The sequence below is a fragment of the Brachycentrus maculatus genome, unplaced genomic scaffold (genome assembly GCF_059751285.1).
Source record: "Brachycentrus maculatus isolate JH-2025_06_01 unplaced genomic scaffold, ASM5975128v1 h1tg000089l, whole genome shotgun sequence".
Taxonomy (NCBI): domain Eukaryota; kingdom Metazoa; phylum Arthropoda; class Insecta; order Trichoptera; family Brachycentridae; genus Brachycentrus; species Brachycentrus maculatus.
In genome coordinates this window covers 2005999-2022975 of record NW_028280843.1, presented here as the reverse complement: position 1 = coordinate 2022975, position 16977 = coordinate 2005999, and the positions used below count along the sequence as shown (strand labels likewise).

At 27.4% G+C, this 16977-nt stretch overlaps 1 protein-coding gene across 9 annotated transcripts in view; it reads left to right on the top strand.

Moving 5' to 3' along the window:
* Positions 1–16977, top strand: part of LOC148310710 (potassium voltage-gated channel subfamily KQT member 1-like) — a 261723-nt gene that overhangs the window by 178988 nt on the left and 65758 nt on the right. For all 9 annotated transcript variants that reach the window (XR_015837366.1, XM_088257926.1, XM_088257927.1 and 6 more), the window contains 2 exons: positions 7763–7891; positions 15688–15798. Coding sequence is in view for 8 of the 9 variants with exons in the window: in XM_088257926.1 (XP_088114052.1) it covers positions 7763–7891; positions 15688–15798 (240 nt within the window). In the remaining variant the exon portion in view is untranslated. The remainder of the gene's footprint in view (positions 1–7762; positions 7892–15687; positions 15799–16977) is intronic.

Below are 16977 nucleotides of genomic sequence, written 5' to 3'. Positions count from 1 at the left end.
ACGTATAAGAAGTTTATATAACAAGATAAGAGCTTTTTTACTGTTAAACTTTTGAACAAGTCTTTTTTACAAATAAATTATGTAAAGTAATGTGAGTAAGCTGCGAAAATGTTTACGTATTGTTTTGTCGAAACACTTTTGTGATGTATCTTTGAAGAGAATTTATGGGTTTACATTGTACTTTTATATATTTGTATACACAATATGGTCTAGGGATATATGTCGGGTCCGAATAGGCCTGAGGGATTCTGAATAGAAATCTCCAGTGGATGTTCCTATATCGTACAATATAAAGCTGAGGAAAAAATTGTTTCCCAGCCAGTCATAGGCAGTGAAGAGGCACTAGAATTTTGGGATAATAAGAAGTCTTGTTATCTTCCCGGTAATGTGGGAGTTTATGCTTCAAAGGAAAAAAAAAGATTTTGTCGTATATACGAGTATATATATTTGTAGATATATAAACACCCTCACAAATGAAAGGCACACCTAAGTACTTAGAGCAAAGGTCATTTCATGGTCACTGACATAACACTTTTGTCCAGCTTGTCATTCTATCACAGGAATACTATGAAGCTTTTTTCAACTGTCTTTTTTAAAAAAAAAATACTTTTTGCAAATAATAATACCACAAATTAACTGAAGAATAATTGATATCCCTAAGAAAATAAGTAATTAAATAACTACCAAACCATTACACCTTCTCAAAGTAGGCAGAGAGAGTAGAACGTCACACCAATCTGTCTTAGAATCAAACAATCTTCACCTCATCCACATTCATATTTCTCCTAATGCATACGACTTCTGACCTGACCACTTTCAAGTATTTGAAAAACTTGATTATGTCAAATTTTGGTACAGTACATTACACATTAACATTCACTTCAAAAATGTGTTGAAGTATTTTTTAAAACCTTATTATTAACCATCAATTATTGATGCCGAAATTTTGAACTGAATATTATATTGAAGAATTGAATTCGACTATTAGAATAAGTTTTTATTTAGTTCAGTTCAGTTTACACATCTTGATAGGTCGTTAATACTTGATAAAACTGCCACGGTGGCGCTGATGTCACACTACTTTCTAGATTAGGTTTTCATACGGGAAGATTAGATAAGTTTATGCTTTGAACATGTAATAAAAATACCAATTATACTTAAACTAAATTTGTAAAAGATCGCAATATCATTTTTAGACAGACAGCAGTACAAAATATCGGCAGAAAACATTAAAAAAATTATAATGTGAATGATCGATTCTTATCGCAACGAGTGTAACCGAATGAATATTCCAGTGAATATTTTGGTGCACCGAGTATCTGTTTAATGATTCGAGCCTCTGATTCAACTCGATTTTATGTTTAAGGAGGATATCAAAGAAAGGTTTCATCATTTACGTGTCAGGTTTTACAGATGGCGAACGTATACGTTAAACGTTCAGCATAACCGTCAAAAGGAGTTAATATTGAGGAAATAAAACCCGAGAGTAGAGCACTTAAGAATTTATCAGGGTTGATAATATGACGTGAGTTCCTGGACTGGATGAGTGGGAAAGACGGTAACGAGTTCTATGATTCATTTTACCTTTTTTATTAATACTCAATATTTTCAGTATACAACTTGAACCCTTGAAGAAACATAACTAACTAACAACCATGGTGCTTCAGTCTTTTGAACATTAACTACTAACCCGTGGTTAGTGTCACAGACTGTGAGTTTGAGTTTCTTAGTTCGAACCCCTTAACCACAATTTTGTAGCTATTTGTTATAACAGACCTCTTAGGCTTATAAAAAATATGATATCGAATTATTAGTGCATATGAAAAAAACTAAAATATGTTTCTTTGAATAAAAAAGTAACATATCGCTCACTCCTTTCAAGAACGTCATAAATCAAAAAACTTGATTTTTCAGGAGAACGTTTTTAAAGTTTAAAAATATAACACAATGTATTAAAAATAAATTTCAAGCCACTTATTGAACTTTATACTGTGCAACAGATCTTTTTAGGTAAAACTTGAAGGTTTTTTCTCCATTTGAAAAATATATAGTATATTTAAAAAAATAATTGATCAATACCTTTTCTTCAAAATGCAAAAACAACAATTTCTACCCTGCAGCGGGTAAATATTGAGTTAAAAATATGCCTCTTTTGCTGTGATATAGTACATTTTCTAGGCATTCTGAAAACATGCATGACTGAAAATTGACGATTTTTGATTTATGACGTTCTTGGAAGGAGTGAGCGATATCTCCGAAAAATTTCAATAGCTTCCAATGGCTCGCGAGTAATGCAATATGATACATATACTGGCCAACAATTTACAACTTTTATTTTGTAACTGGCATGAAATACCTGATCTTTATGCACTTTGCATAACTGAATTCAAAAACGAAAGCAAAAAAAATGTAGCACGTCAGATTTTTTAGTTTGGGATATTTTTATTTCTGATATTTAGTAAAGACTATCTTATTATTTATGTATAAATATTTAAACATATAATGCTATCGTATTCACTATTAATAAGATTATATATTTCCACTGTTACTACATAATTATCAATCCTTTTTTGAATCCCTTAGACCTTGGACTAAAACATGTCTAGATATTAACCACTATTACGGTTTCAACGTATGGGGTCCATACAAACAATAATACGACTGTAACATCTAAACTTGACGTGATACAAGCTTGTCACCATATATGTAGACATTGAATAGAAACGATTAACTTAGTCCAAATCAGTCATCAAAATTTATGTTTCAAAATCGTTGTTGACCAGTTTTATCAGCAATATGAAGGCTACCAGACAAAACATGTTGTTTTGTTCCATAGAAATAAAAAAAGTTTTTTTTTCAAAGCTCCTTATATTTTTTTACATTGATGTTTGTAATTATCAACGATTTAATATACATGATACTCCATTTTCAGATATTTAAACTAGAAGGAAATACATATCATAACATTTTTGCTATTAAATTAAATATCGCTGATTGGTTAGAAGACAATTGTATTAAAAAACAGATATTTTAAAAGGTATCATTTAAACAAAAACGAGGTAATGATCTAAGTAACCTTCCATATATTCAGATCAGTTCAATGTCGAAAATCAGGTTTTATTAAAAAAAAAAAACGATAAATTTTTATTTAAAAGTGAAAAAGGCATATAATACAATGCATAAATTAAAATTACAACTAAACATACTAGACAATGCCTGTATTTGCTAAGTTAATCTTATACCTGTATTTTAAAACAAAAACATTTTTGATATATTAACACGAAGAAATATAGTTGTTTCAATATTAAAAGTGAGCTTTTAAAATAATTTTGTTTATTCGAGTCTACCCACGAACTGTTCTGGAAAAAGGGGATTTACCTGCATACATACTCGTGGAGATTACGCAGAGAACTTTGTGATCAGTGAAACTCAAAGCAATGGAAGTTTATTCCCACTCAATGCAAATTTGCAGAAAACAGATCATTTCATTTATAGCTCATTCAAAGGTCCCTAATTAAAAAAATATCTTTAAAAAATGGGTAGAGTTCTTTTTATTTGCTTGCGTAATGTAATGGTTAGGTAAGGTTAGGTTAGGTTTATTATATGCCTGTATAGTTTAATGGGAAAGTTAGGTTAATTTGAGTTTATTATTTGCCTGCATAGAGTAATGGTTAGGACATAAGGCTACCATGCAGGTCCCGGGTTGGATTCCTAGGGGGGTCAAAATAAATATAATTGTATTTTCACTCTAATATTTATAAAATATTCCTCTAGACTAAAGATTTGAATATATTTTGAGTTTAATAACATAAATTCTCACTTATATTCCTTAGTATTTTTTTGCTCGATGGGGAAAATATGTTTTTATTTTTTGTTTGTAATTTTTAAGACGGCTCTTACAAACACGGTACAAGGCCTGCACCAAGCAAAAGGCGAGCGTTTTTTCACTGTAATTTTTATTGAATATAACTACAAACTGAAGATTTTGAACATATTTTTAAGTTAATAATATAAATTCTCACTTATGTTGTTTAGTATTTTTTCACTAAATGAGGAATGTACATTAATTTCAATTTTTATTTTTATTTCATGCATTTTATTGCAATGAAACTTAATACGTTTTGATTTATGTATGTATATCATTCGGAAATTGTTTTTCCGATTACCCTTTGTACCCGTTTCCTTTTCATAACAACTCCATTCCGTCCACTCCTTTCGTCCGTTAGGGGTGGCTCCTCCCCAAACCGCTAAACCACTTTAGCCCCAACGGACGGACATAAAGCTTCCCCGCCGTAGTGGCATAATAATTAGGCAATAAATGTCACGTAGAGCCGTTAAATATTATTAAATTTATTATTTATAATGCTGCCAAAATGCGTTTCAATACGTTTATGACCGAGTGCACAAAAAAGGTAAGTATTGCGTTAGGTACATGTCATTTATTCACAAAATTTGCAATGATGCAAAATTTTTGATTGTTTTTTTTTTAACTCTTTAAAATACATTACCACGCGTCTGTGTCCGCGACATCAACCACGGGACCAAAAAACCGACACTATCTTTATCTAGACTGATTAATACTTAAACACTATCTACTTAACAAAATTCAAAATATTTTAACGACTAGGCAAAAGAGCTTGGGTATATCTCAAGTGGCTTTATTTTTTTTGGTGTTGATTAGCAGTCACAGTCAAAAGGGATCAGAGACGATGAGTGATTGGAAACATATTGAATAACCGACTTTCAGAAAAATCATTTATTTGTGTATTTATTAGTTGTTGATTATTATAAATGCCCATTTTAATTAATAATATTTCTAAGTAATCTAATTTAAGTCCTCTATTGCATTATAATTTTAAGTCTCCTATTGCATGTGTGTAATATACCAATTTGATAAAAAAGTTCTAAATATATTATACTCGTGCAATTGACTTAAATTAATAGAATAAAAAATAAAGCCACTTGAGATATACCCAAGCTCCTTTGCCTAACCGTCAAAATATTTAGAATTTTGTTAAGTGTTTAAGTATTAATAAGTCTTAAAAACGAAGCGGTTAGCTTCGAAACCGGTAGACATTATAATTAAGTAATAATTAAATATTTATAGTGATTTTAAAACAATTTATTTTTTTACATCTCTTCAAAGATGAAGAAGAATATGGAAGTCTGGGCATTTACGGGGCATTTTCTTCATCTTTGATGAGATGTCAAAAAATAATATGAAAATAACTTCTGTAATTGGATATAATCCAGATTTTGTGAACAAGTATTTGGACACACTCAAAATGTTGTATTTTAAAACAAAGTTACATTTTAATTATAAAATGGTAAATCACAAAGTTAGTGCTTCAAATATAAATTATACAAATATATCTCATTATATTAAAGTAAATATGAGTTTAACATATAACAAATCAAACTGAGTATCCCGAAACCAACGAATAATAAAATGTCGTATTGTACTTCAAAAATTACCCTTTCTATCCGAAAAATGAGAAAAGAGAATGAAACATTTATTTACCAACGTGAGCAAATAAATCAATGTGACGTTTATATGTGTTCTGTCAGATTTTCTATTGAAAGTAAGTGGTTGATCACAAATCCTTCGTTCTCGCTCCCTTTGTCTATTTCGTTTATGAATTACTCTTCATTCACTCGATCAACGATTTATGGTCACATCGAGAAGTTCCTGAAAAATGAATGATTGACATGAAAAGTTTAAATTTTCCCTGTAAAAATACTTTTATTAGGTACTTTGTATGATTATTTTCACAGCATTTTAAAGTGTTATTGCGCTTCAAATCTTATAAAATATCAAACATTCAAGTTTTAACGTTATACCTGAGTGATATAATTTACTTTTAATAAGGATCTTGTAATTTACTTTTAAAATTGCAGAAGTTAAAATTTTCTACACAACAAAGTTATGGCATTATCTTTTCTCAAAATTCCAACTCAGAGATAAATGAAGTTTATGCATCCCAAATACTTCAAACGATTTTTTTTGTAAAATATGTAATATTTTGCAATATATAATATTTCTTACTCTAAAGCTAGATCTTTTTTGGTGCCGTATCTATGTATTCGCTTATCAGAAATATTAAAAAAATATTTTTGTATTTGAACGCATGCAACAACGCTTTCTATATATTTTTTTTATCCCCCTTTTAGAAATTTACTTTATGATATACAAAATAGCCGTATCGTTAAAAAAAACTTATTAAAAATAAAACTTACTTACTCAATACAAATAAAACTTTACTGAATAATATTATATATAATAGTAAAAATTTTAAAATTGGATTTTTTTTGTTCAGTTGGGAAATGAACTGTCATATTATAACATTATGATCTTCTGTTAGCTTTTGTTCTACCTTTGTTACGTCCGTGATTCGTGATTCAACAAACCACTTCACTACCAACTCCTCGACGGTAATAAATTATTTCCTTTTGATACCACATGTTCCTAATGTTCTCGCATGGATACACAAAATATAAGCATTATCTTCACGGTTCATTTCGACAGGGAATATAATAGGATTTTAAGCGTTTTCTATTAATACTTTAAACTGTCAGTAGATTTAGGAATTACTCATCGGGAATATTATATGTAAATATAATTTATGTTTGTAATATGTTTTGAAATAAATAAATAAATAATTTGTTTTTTTTTCGACTTGATACTAAAATGTTTCACTTCTATTCAGAAAATGACGTTGTATTTTTTTAAATAGTAAATATAAAAAAAAATATGCAATAAAAGACATGTGTATATATTTTCATTCAGTTTTACCTTTTAAGGAAATATGAATTTTCGCTTAAACGTTTCAATATTTCAATATTTTTGCTGGTAATGTCGATGAATAATATATATGAATAATCTAAATGTAGATTTTCTTCATGGCACAATAATAAAAAAAACACATTTTCTCCGAACAATACTATCGTCAAGAACATACGCCGTAAATAACATTATTGTAAATAATTATATTTTTTTGCAAGTTTGTTTAGGTTTAAAAAAAAATTTTAGCACACATTTTACATCATCTAAAATGATAACGCAAGCGTAATTGGGTCTTAAAAACCTGAAATTAGACTACTAATTACACCCTTTAATGATTTGAAAATGGTTTTTACTGACTGGGGGGTGTAAGAAAAATTCGAAAAGAAATATAAATTCCAAAAATAATTAACGAAAAATTTACAACGCGGTGTTACGTAATCGGTTATACTGTAAAATTTACCGCTCAGTAGTTAACGATTTTCTTATGAATAAAGGTAATGTACTTAGTTATTTAATGGATTAAGTATTAAAAGTAAAGGGTTGTGAGCTTTCATTATGGAAAGGTTGCGTAAGTTTGTGTATTGTGTAGCAGGAAGAGAGAATAGGTTGATAGGGAAAGTCTCTTTACTTAGGACTATTGAACTGATTAATTCATGATATTCTTAAATATATATATATATATATATATATATATATATATATATATATATATATATATATATATATATATATATATATATATATATATATATATATATATGTTTATATATATATATATATATATATATATATATATATAAATATATATATATATATGTATATATATATATGTATATATATATATATATATATATATATATATATATATATATATATATATATATATATATATATATATATATATATATATATATAAATGTATGTTTATTTAAAGTATTTAGTTATAAAAAATAAATTGTTTATCATTTTTTTTTACAGGAGCTGATAACGACGTTGTACATCGGATTCCTGGGGCTAATCTTCGCTTCATTCCTGGTTTACTTGGCAGAAAAGGATGTCAAGGATAGCAAATTCTCCAATTTTGCACAAGCTCTTTGGTGGGGAGTGGTAAGAAATATTTTTTATTAGATTGAAATAAAAAAAAATATGAGTGTGTTAAATCATCGATATCTTTGATTGTATACAAAAATACAATTTAGATACTCACTTTTGAGAAATAATCGATTTGCCGCAGAATAAACTTGTGTGTCATTAATGTTAACCTCCTAGTATGTAAACATTCACCAATAAATAGCACGGTAAAATCACATTTTAAAATATATAAATTGTAATTTTTTGCATATGTACAATATATACGATCAAAATACTACACATTCCTACTAAGCATACGATCACATACCGAGTTTTGAGACTTTCGTTTTCGAGATGTAAGCACAGTCGCTATATTTTGTGCGAATTGACCTTCTGACAGTTTAAAAAAAAATTGAATGAAATATTCGTTATAAACCATAAAAACCAATCGAATTTTATTTCTATATAAGTACTAAATATATATATATATATATATATATATATATATATATATATATATATATATATATATATATATATATATATATATATATATATATATATATATATATAAATATATATATATATATATATATATAAATATATATATATATATATATATATATATGTATATATATATATATATATATATATATATATATATATATATATATATATATATATATATATATATATATATATATATATATATATATATATATATATATATATATATATAAATATATATATATATATATATATATATATATATATATATATATATATATATATATATATATATATATATATATATATATATATATATATATATATATATATAAATATATTTATATATATATATATATATATATATATATATATATATAAATATATATATATATATATATATATATATATATATATATATATATATATATATATATATATATTAATATATATATATATATATTTTTATATATATATATATATATATATATATATATATATATATATATATATATATATATATATATATATATATATATATATATATATTTATATATATATATATATATATATATATATATATATATATATAAATATATATTTAAAATGGCAAATTTAGATCTGAGGATATCTTTCACTAATTTAATGCACATTGTTTTAATAAAATCTGGCAATAAAAATACATCATATAAATGGTTGAAATAAATTGCTTGAGGATTAAAAAAAAATCATTTTTTAAAGATTCATATTTTAACTGTTGGCTTTTCAAAAGTTTCAGATAAATAGTATTTTGAAGTGAAAGAAAATATATTTTTTTTTCAGTAAAACTGATATGAAAGGGTAAATTTTATGTGATATTCAGAAACACAAGATAATTATGTGATTTTAATTGGTATTAATACGTTTTTGGGATACAAAAGTACGATGAAACGAATGTAACTGCTCAAAACACAATAATCACGAACGAAACACCATTGCCTTAATTGAGGTATTCTCTGAGAGCAAATTGTTGAAGATTAAGAAATGGAGAGAAGTGAGAAATATCAAAATACTGAACTGACGACTATCAAATTAAATGAAAGTCCATTCGCGCCGAGAAAGGAGCACAATCAGCGAGACGGCGAAATTTAAAGTGATTTATTGTCCCTTAGGATGATATGGAGATGGGAACTGGGACTATGAAGATCCCGTTACCGAGAGCTTTTTGAAACAAATTATTATTATCCATTGTTGAGCAGACGTAATTCTTTGGATTTGAAATATGTATTAAATTATTTCGTGATTATATTTCACGGTCATATTTTACAATAATGCATATTTAAAGTTAATAATATTTACTTTCAATACAGACAACATTATCTTCTCTTGCTTACCAACTTGCTTGGTAGGAATGAAAACACATGAAAAAAGGGAAAATTTAATTTACTCTTTTTTTAATTGACAGATATCATTTAAAAATACATGATTTCAGAATAAGATCGATAGAACCTTGCCAATTAAAGCGGCTTTCATTATATACTGCTACTCGTCCTCATCCGCACCTAGTGGTGCATAGGGCACTGAGTTGAAATTGATGCAATGTTAATGTGACAGTTTATAATGTGAAGGCAAGATGATCAGTCCTGGGTTAAGGTACCAATTTAGGGTTATATTAAATAAATATTGGACTGAAAAAATACTTACGTATTTTCATACCACTGGGATCTGGGATCTCTACTTTGGTAGCTAAATATGCTAACCACTACATTTTGCACGCAGAAAAAATACTTTATATAATTTGTACTACATAATGTGAACTAACATGTATGGATATTTTCTTATGGATAGGTATGGGTCGCTATTTATCCCAATGCATCACCATATGTCACAATTTTCGTCAATAGTGTCTGAATGTTCCAACACCGTCGAAAAAGTCCCGATATTTGAAAAAAATTGAGGTCTTTAATGTTTCTGAGTATATGAAAACGTAGAAAGCCTGAATTCTATTTGGGGCGAAAACAGAATACATATTAATGGGAATAAAAACACGTTTTTATAACCTAGATTCGTTTAATTTACAAATACAGAAAAAACACACACAGGGCATTCGAATGGGTAACAAAAATTATGATTGTGGGATGAGGGAACTCATTATGACGTCAGATTCTGACTAGTATTCATAGGTCGTATTGCAATATATAGGGCAACTGTGTTACACTTTTAAGCTTATTGCGGCAAATCACAAAGTTTGATTTCGAGGTTAATTAATTTGATGCTAAAAAATCGAAAATCAAACAAAATATTTCGATTTTATTTAACGTTAACCAGTTGGCCGTAAAAATAGTAATGACAACAATATAAATGTTTTCGTAAGAACACGTTTTCGCTTAATTGAAAAATTGAAATACGGAGATTCGATTCGATTAAAAAATGAACTTACTTAATTGAAATGTCAAACTGCCATGATTATAAATTGTAGTTGTTACTTCTCGCAACTTCTTAAGGAATAACAAACCTCGTGGCTGGAATACACACAGCAGAATATCGGACTAAACATCAAAGTATCCGTAAATAAGCGTCAGATAAAGGTAGAAATAAAATATTTTTCGAGATTATCATTTCAAATTTATGATTAAATTTAAAAAGCTGATTTTTAATTATGTATTGTTATATGGGTAATATCAAGTCCGAATAAGTTATTATGTGACTTACCAGCGTAAATTATGAAGCATATTTTCGATCGTATCAAATTTTTGGTTTTACGATAGGAACGCGAATCTCCGATCCATGTTCATTAATAGAAAGTGTGCATGTAACTTGCATGTGTTGTACGCATTTCCGGTAAACGCAGACGCCACGCCATGTGGCGATGTGCTAAGACGTCAATTTTAAGATTTGGCGTCGGGACGGTGAATATCTCAGTTTTCGTAAATAAACTTAAATCATGTTAATCTATTATTTATTGTATTCGCGGTGTACAAATTATGAAGAAAAAAATTGTAACATTTTGACATCTCAACATAGATGAAGAGGAATATGTTGTTAGGTCTAAGTATTTATAGGGCTTATGACTAGTAATAGGCTGGTTAAGTTATCACTTTATGCTCGTGTAACATTCACCATTCTACTTATGATTGACAAACACACTACTCAAGTTTGCATACTCAAAGGAAAAAAAAGAATTTTGGAATTGCATTAAAAAAATAGGTTTGTAAACAATTGATCTTTGATGTTTATATACAGAAGGCATTAGAAACAAAATGAGAACTGACCAGTTATGTCATATAAAATATTCCATCCTTACATCCAAATTTGAATCTTTTAGTATTCAAAAAAATGTAAATGCATAGGTACAATTAAGCAGTGTTTTTTTTTCTGAAATATACCCTAAGTGTTTTATTGTTTGTTTGTCAGAACTTCAAGTACGGTTTTTTTAATGTGTATATTCCTAATAAGGGAGCAAAATATGACACAATTTTTGTATGTTTATAATATTGTGTATTTTTATGAAAGTAACTCAAGTGATGGCCTTTTCCAAACATTAAGTTCGACTTTGTTTAAACAATATGGGTTTTCTGATTTGTCAAGAATAGTTGTATGAGTACTAGTATATGGTTATTTACCATGGTTTTCAATGTTCCAAATTTGAAGCAAGTAAGGTATGCTTAATAATTTTAATGTAAAGTTTTCAAGTGGTAATATACAACTAATGAAAAAAGGTCATACTGAAATTTGAAGAAATAGTGGAAAGCGGTGTAGACTAAGTTTGGCTGAATTATTTATAAGCTTCCATTTTTAAGCATAATAACGAAGAATTAAAATAAATTACTTAACCCTTTCGGTAGCAATAATAATCTCCATTATTAGTTTTGAACGTGATGAAGCATATTCATTGCATATTTTATGAATAAATGTATTTCATCATTCTATGTTACATTTAACATATTTTAAATCATTTCAGTTTATGAGGATACCATACAAAATTTTTCGTTGGATTGCTTAGCTCTTTATTATTATTTTTTTAATTATTTAAAAATTAATTAAACGCCTGTATAATACCACTTAAACAATTTAGTAATTTTCTATTCACCAGTTGATGGAAACATCTGTAGTTTTTGAAATAAGTCGTGTGAAAAGAAATATAACTGAAGAAATTAAGTGGTATTAAACAAGTGTTAATTTTTTTAAATGATCATCTTGTCATTCCACAAAGTTAATGCTGAATCAATAAATAATATAATTTTAAAATGATGTTTCCGTCATGAACAATTGTCTCTCAATGATTTTTTATGATTTATAAAAAAAACTCTTTTTCCGAATGACTTTTTTACAATTTACAAAAAAAGTTGTACACATTTTCTTTTAAACTATTCCAAACTAACGAAACACATAGAGGCAAATGTAAAATGTAAAAGCAGTGGTATCCTTGCTTCAAAATGCTAGTTCGTGTTGTCCCTGAAACTGAGTGCACTAGAGTCGACCGTATTTTGTAACAATTGTTCTAATTAAACACCGACTCCTGACTTGGCATTAGTTAAAAGCATCTGCTTCAGTAATTCCTTGTACTTGTTCGTGGCATTTCGCTTTGTAAAAGCATCATTCAAGAAAATGTATCATTTTCATTTCACTTCTATCTTAAATAAATGATTATTGTTCTATTTTCTTTAAAAAATATATATTTAGGTAGTACACCCACTAAACAATACTAAAAATAGACATAAGAACTATTTGATCTTTAAAATGGTAATGAAAGTGTTAAAATAATATTGCGTTCAAAAAAATATTCTAAGACATTTTAACTTACAAAAATTGAAAAACTAGCAACATTTTTCCATGAATAAAAGAAGCTTCAAATATAATTGTTGTAGTTATAAATAGTGAGCTGGAGATTAAACATTGGCTCTCAATTTTTTTTCGCTCTAGCGCCTCTAAGAAATAAATTCGGAAGAGAGATAAATTCTCCAGAAATTATCCTCGCGAAGAGGTGGAGAGGGGGAGTAATATAAATATTGCCTTCATTTGAGCTTTTCCTTCTTTATCCTAGGATCTATAGCATCCCACTATTAGAATCACTAGTTTAATCACGTTTTTACTCCCGCCTATACTAAATTCTTAGTTTAAAGTTAGGAACATGTTATCGTTATTCAAAATAATGATAATATCTTGTATGTGGCTGGCAACCATACTTACATACATATATTTATCATGTACGTACGATTTTCTTACTTTGTAACTACCGTATATATATATATATATATATATATATATATATATATATATCTATATATATATATATATATATATATATATATATATATATATATATATATATATATATATATATATATATATATATATATATATATATATATATATATATATATATATATATATATATATATATATATATATATATATATATATATACATATATTAAAAAAAATGTTCCCATCAGATGGTGCATAATACGTTATTTTTGTACAATTTGTAGGATAAGTACAATTTTCGCATATGCCATCCATGCTATTTTATAATTCACAATAAATATTTTATCACCGTTTTTAATTTTTTATTTATTTAATGTAATTTTTTTTAAAAGGCTTTCTTAGTTAAATTTAAGGCTTTCTTTGATTCCATTAAGATACGAGAAAGTAAGTTACGTAAACCTAAGAAAGGTATTTATCCCTACATTTGTATGTTAGCATTTTCCACTCGGCATGAGAAATATTTTTTTGTTCAAAAACGTTTTTACGTTTCGGGTCTTTTTGTGCCGCTAACTTTGTAACTCGGTACTTATTACTTCGGTAAGTGGCCATTTCAAAGGAAAAATTAACTTTCGGCTACAGGTTCAATACCATTTCGGTAAAATCAATTTGGATTGAAGTTAGTTTTAAACGGTGGACCTTTTTAAGGGTCGTATCCAGATTATCACTCTTCACAAACATTCAATAAATGGGAGATATTATTTTTATTTCACTAGAAAATATTTGGAAACCATGATTTTATCATAATTTTAAATAAGTTTAGTAGTTATTTTAAGTGTCAAATGACGTTTATATTTTTAACTTAAAATTTACCCATTTTAATTTTATTTCTCTTAGTGGAAAATGCACTCTCTTTAACCTTAAAGAAACATCTAAAATATCACTAACTTTTACTACCTATCACATCATACCTTTCTTGATTCCTCTTCCTCTTTTGTTCGAGTCATATTAATTCTCTATGGTACTTTCTTTGCCTGTATTTCCAAATTTGCAGTGTTGTAATATCGTTGAATCAAGTATTATTATCTGCATTTTAATCAAAACATCTCTAAAAGGTTCAATCCATGATAACTCGTACTAGTTTTACTTTTGGTTGGTCGGAATATGTTTTTTTAATGCAATAAGCCCGCACAATTAATTTACTATTTGTGAATGAAGTTAATTTTTTTTCGTACCACCCTCAACAAATTACTCTGGATTCGTATGTTATATCATTTCCACTATTTCAAAAATTAAATTATATCTGAGAAATAAAAATATGCTTGCTTTATCAAGGTTTACCTACTCTGTCTTTTATTAATTTTATGAAAGTCCTTTGTCTTATAAAAATCCTACTTTCAATTTAAAAAAATAAAAAATAGTTTTTTTTGTTTTCTGTTAACAAATATTTGTTTTGAATATATCGCTCACTCCTTTCAACAACGTCATTCATCAAAAAACTAGATTTTTCAGGAGATCTTTTTTTAAGTTTAAAATTATAAAATGTTTTCAAAATAAATATCGAGCCACTTATTGAACTTTTTACTATGCAACGGATATTTTTAGGTAAAACCTGTATGTTTTTATTCCATTTAAAAATTTTTAGATTTAAAAAAAAAATATTAAATGATATCTTTTCATCAAAATGCAAAAACAACACTTTCTGCCTTGTAGCGGGTAAATATTAACTAAAAACATGCCGCTTTTGCTGGGATATATGTAGTACATTTTCTGGGAATTTCGAAAACATTCAGAACTGAAAATTTACGATTTTTGATATATGACGTTGAAAGGAGTGAGCGGTATGCACTTTTTACAAATTTGTTTTGATTTTGACATCCACAGTTTTATTTCAGTATCTTTTATGAAAACATTAAATAAGATGTATGCCCACACACGAGCCATGTCTTTGTGGGATCTTTTTGTTAATGTTATAGTCTTTGTATTAATATAATAGTATATTTTGTACTTGTAATGTCTTCTATCGTTAAATGTATCTATAGAAGTAAATCTTGCATCTGTGCGCTTTAATAAAAATAAAACTTAATAAAAATTGTGTAAATCATGATAATTTACTTAAATAATAATGTTTATTTGTTACAGATAACTTTATGTACTGTGGGGTATGGTGACATGGTACCTCAGACTTGGCAAGGGAAGGTCATAGCTTCCTTCTGTGCACTTCTCGGTATATCTTTCTTCGCTCTACCTGCAGTAAGTTTTTTCATTTATTTATACTAATTTAAGCTGTAACCGACCATGCGTTTCTTTAATTTAGTCTGAAGAACATATTACTAATATGTATAATTTCACAGTGTTTTTAAAGCAATGAAAATAAAAAAAATCTACGATGAAAAAAATTAGAATGCTTATTAAAAGCACCTATAAGGAGGCACGTTGTCCACCATGATTAATGTTTAATATTGCGTGTGTTGCTATTACGTTCAACAGATGGCGCTGCCATTGCGGTCATTTATTTTTATTTTTGAAAAACATTTTTTTACCCTTTTTATTTTTATTTAAAAATATAAATAGTCATGCGCTTTCAAATGCATCGTTGTGTCAAGATGTCGAAGCAATCCGTCAATAATTTAGGATATTTTAGATTTTGAACAAAGGAATATTTACATTTTTATTTATTTGTTGACCTAATTTGTCGACCACTGCTGATAATTCGTCGGTAGTTCTCGTCAGAACTTCGGGACGCGGATCTGACTTGGGAGGATGCAAGGGAGCTGGCAGCCGACAGAAAAGCCTGGAGACAGTTTGTGGACTCCATATGCTCCACCTAGGGAGTGGATATGGTGTAATAATTTATTTGTTAATAATCCACATCAAAAATACAATTTTTTAACATGAGCGCAAATTATAAATATTGACTTTATCGTTAAGTGAAATGCATTTGCACGTTTTAAATTGATCCATGCGAGTGGTGGTTTTTACCACTGCTGACGCAAGTGATTTGAAAAAATACTTTTTGCTGGAAGTATTTTAAAACTGTTTTACAATATTGAATTGAAGTTACCACTTTTAATGTATATTCGTGGTTATATCAAATGGATATAGGTATTATTAAAATATTTAAAAGTTGATGTTCTCGAAATATAAGTATTTTTAAATACATATTCTAATAAATTTGAAATTGCACATTTAAACTACGATTTTTGTACCACGGATTGTCTACAATAATATAATTTTTTTTTAATTTAGAAGAAATATACATTTTTTCGTTTTAAATATCAAGATTGAGTTCTGATCATATACATATATTTTTTCAATTCGCAAAGAACTAAATGAAGACCTTGGTTGTGCTTTTTATATTTCCTTTTCTATTTTACTACAAAATATTATTTTCCTTACACTTTCAGTTCATATTTAATAGATATTTTTTCG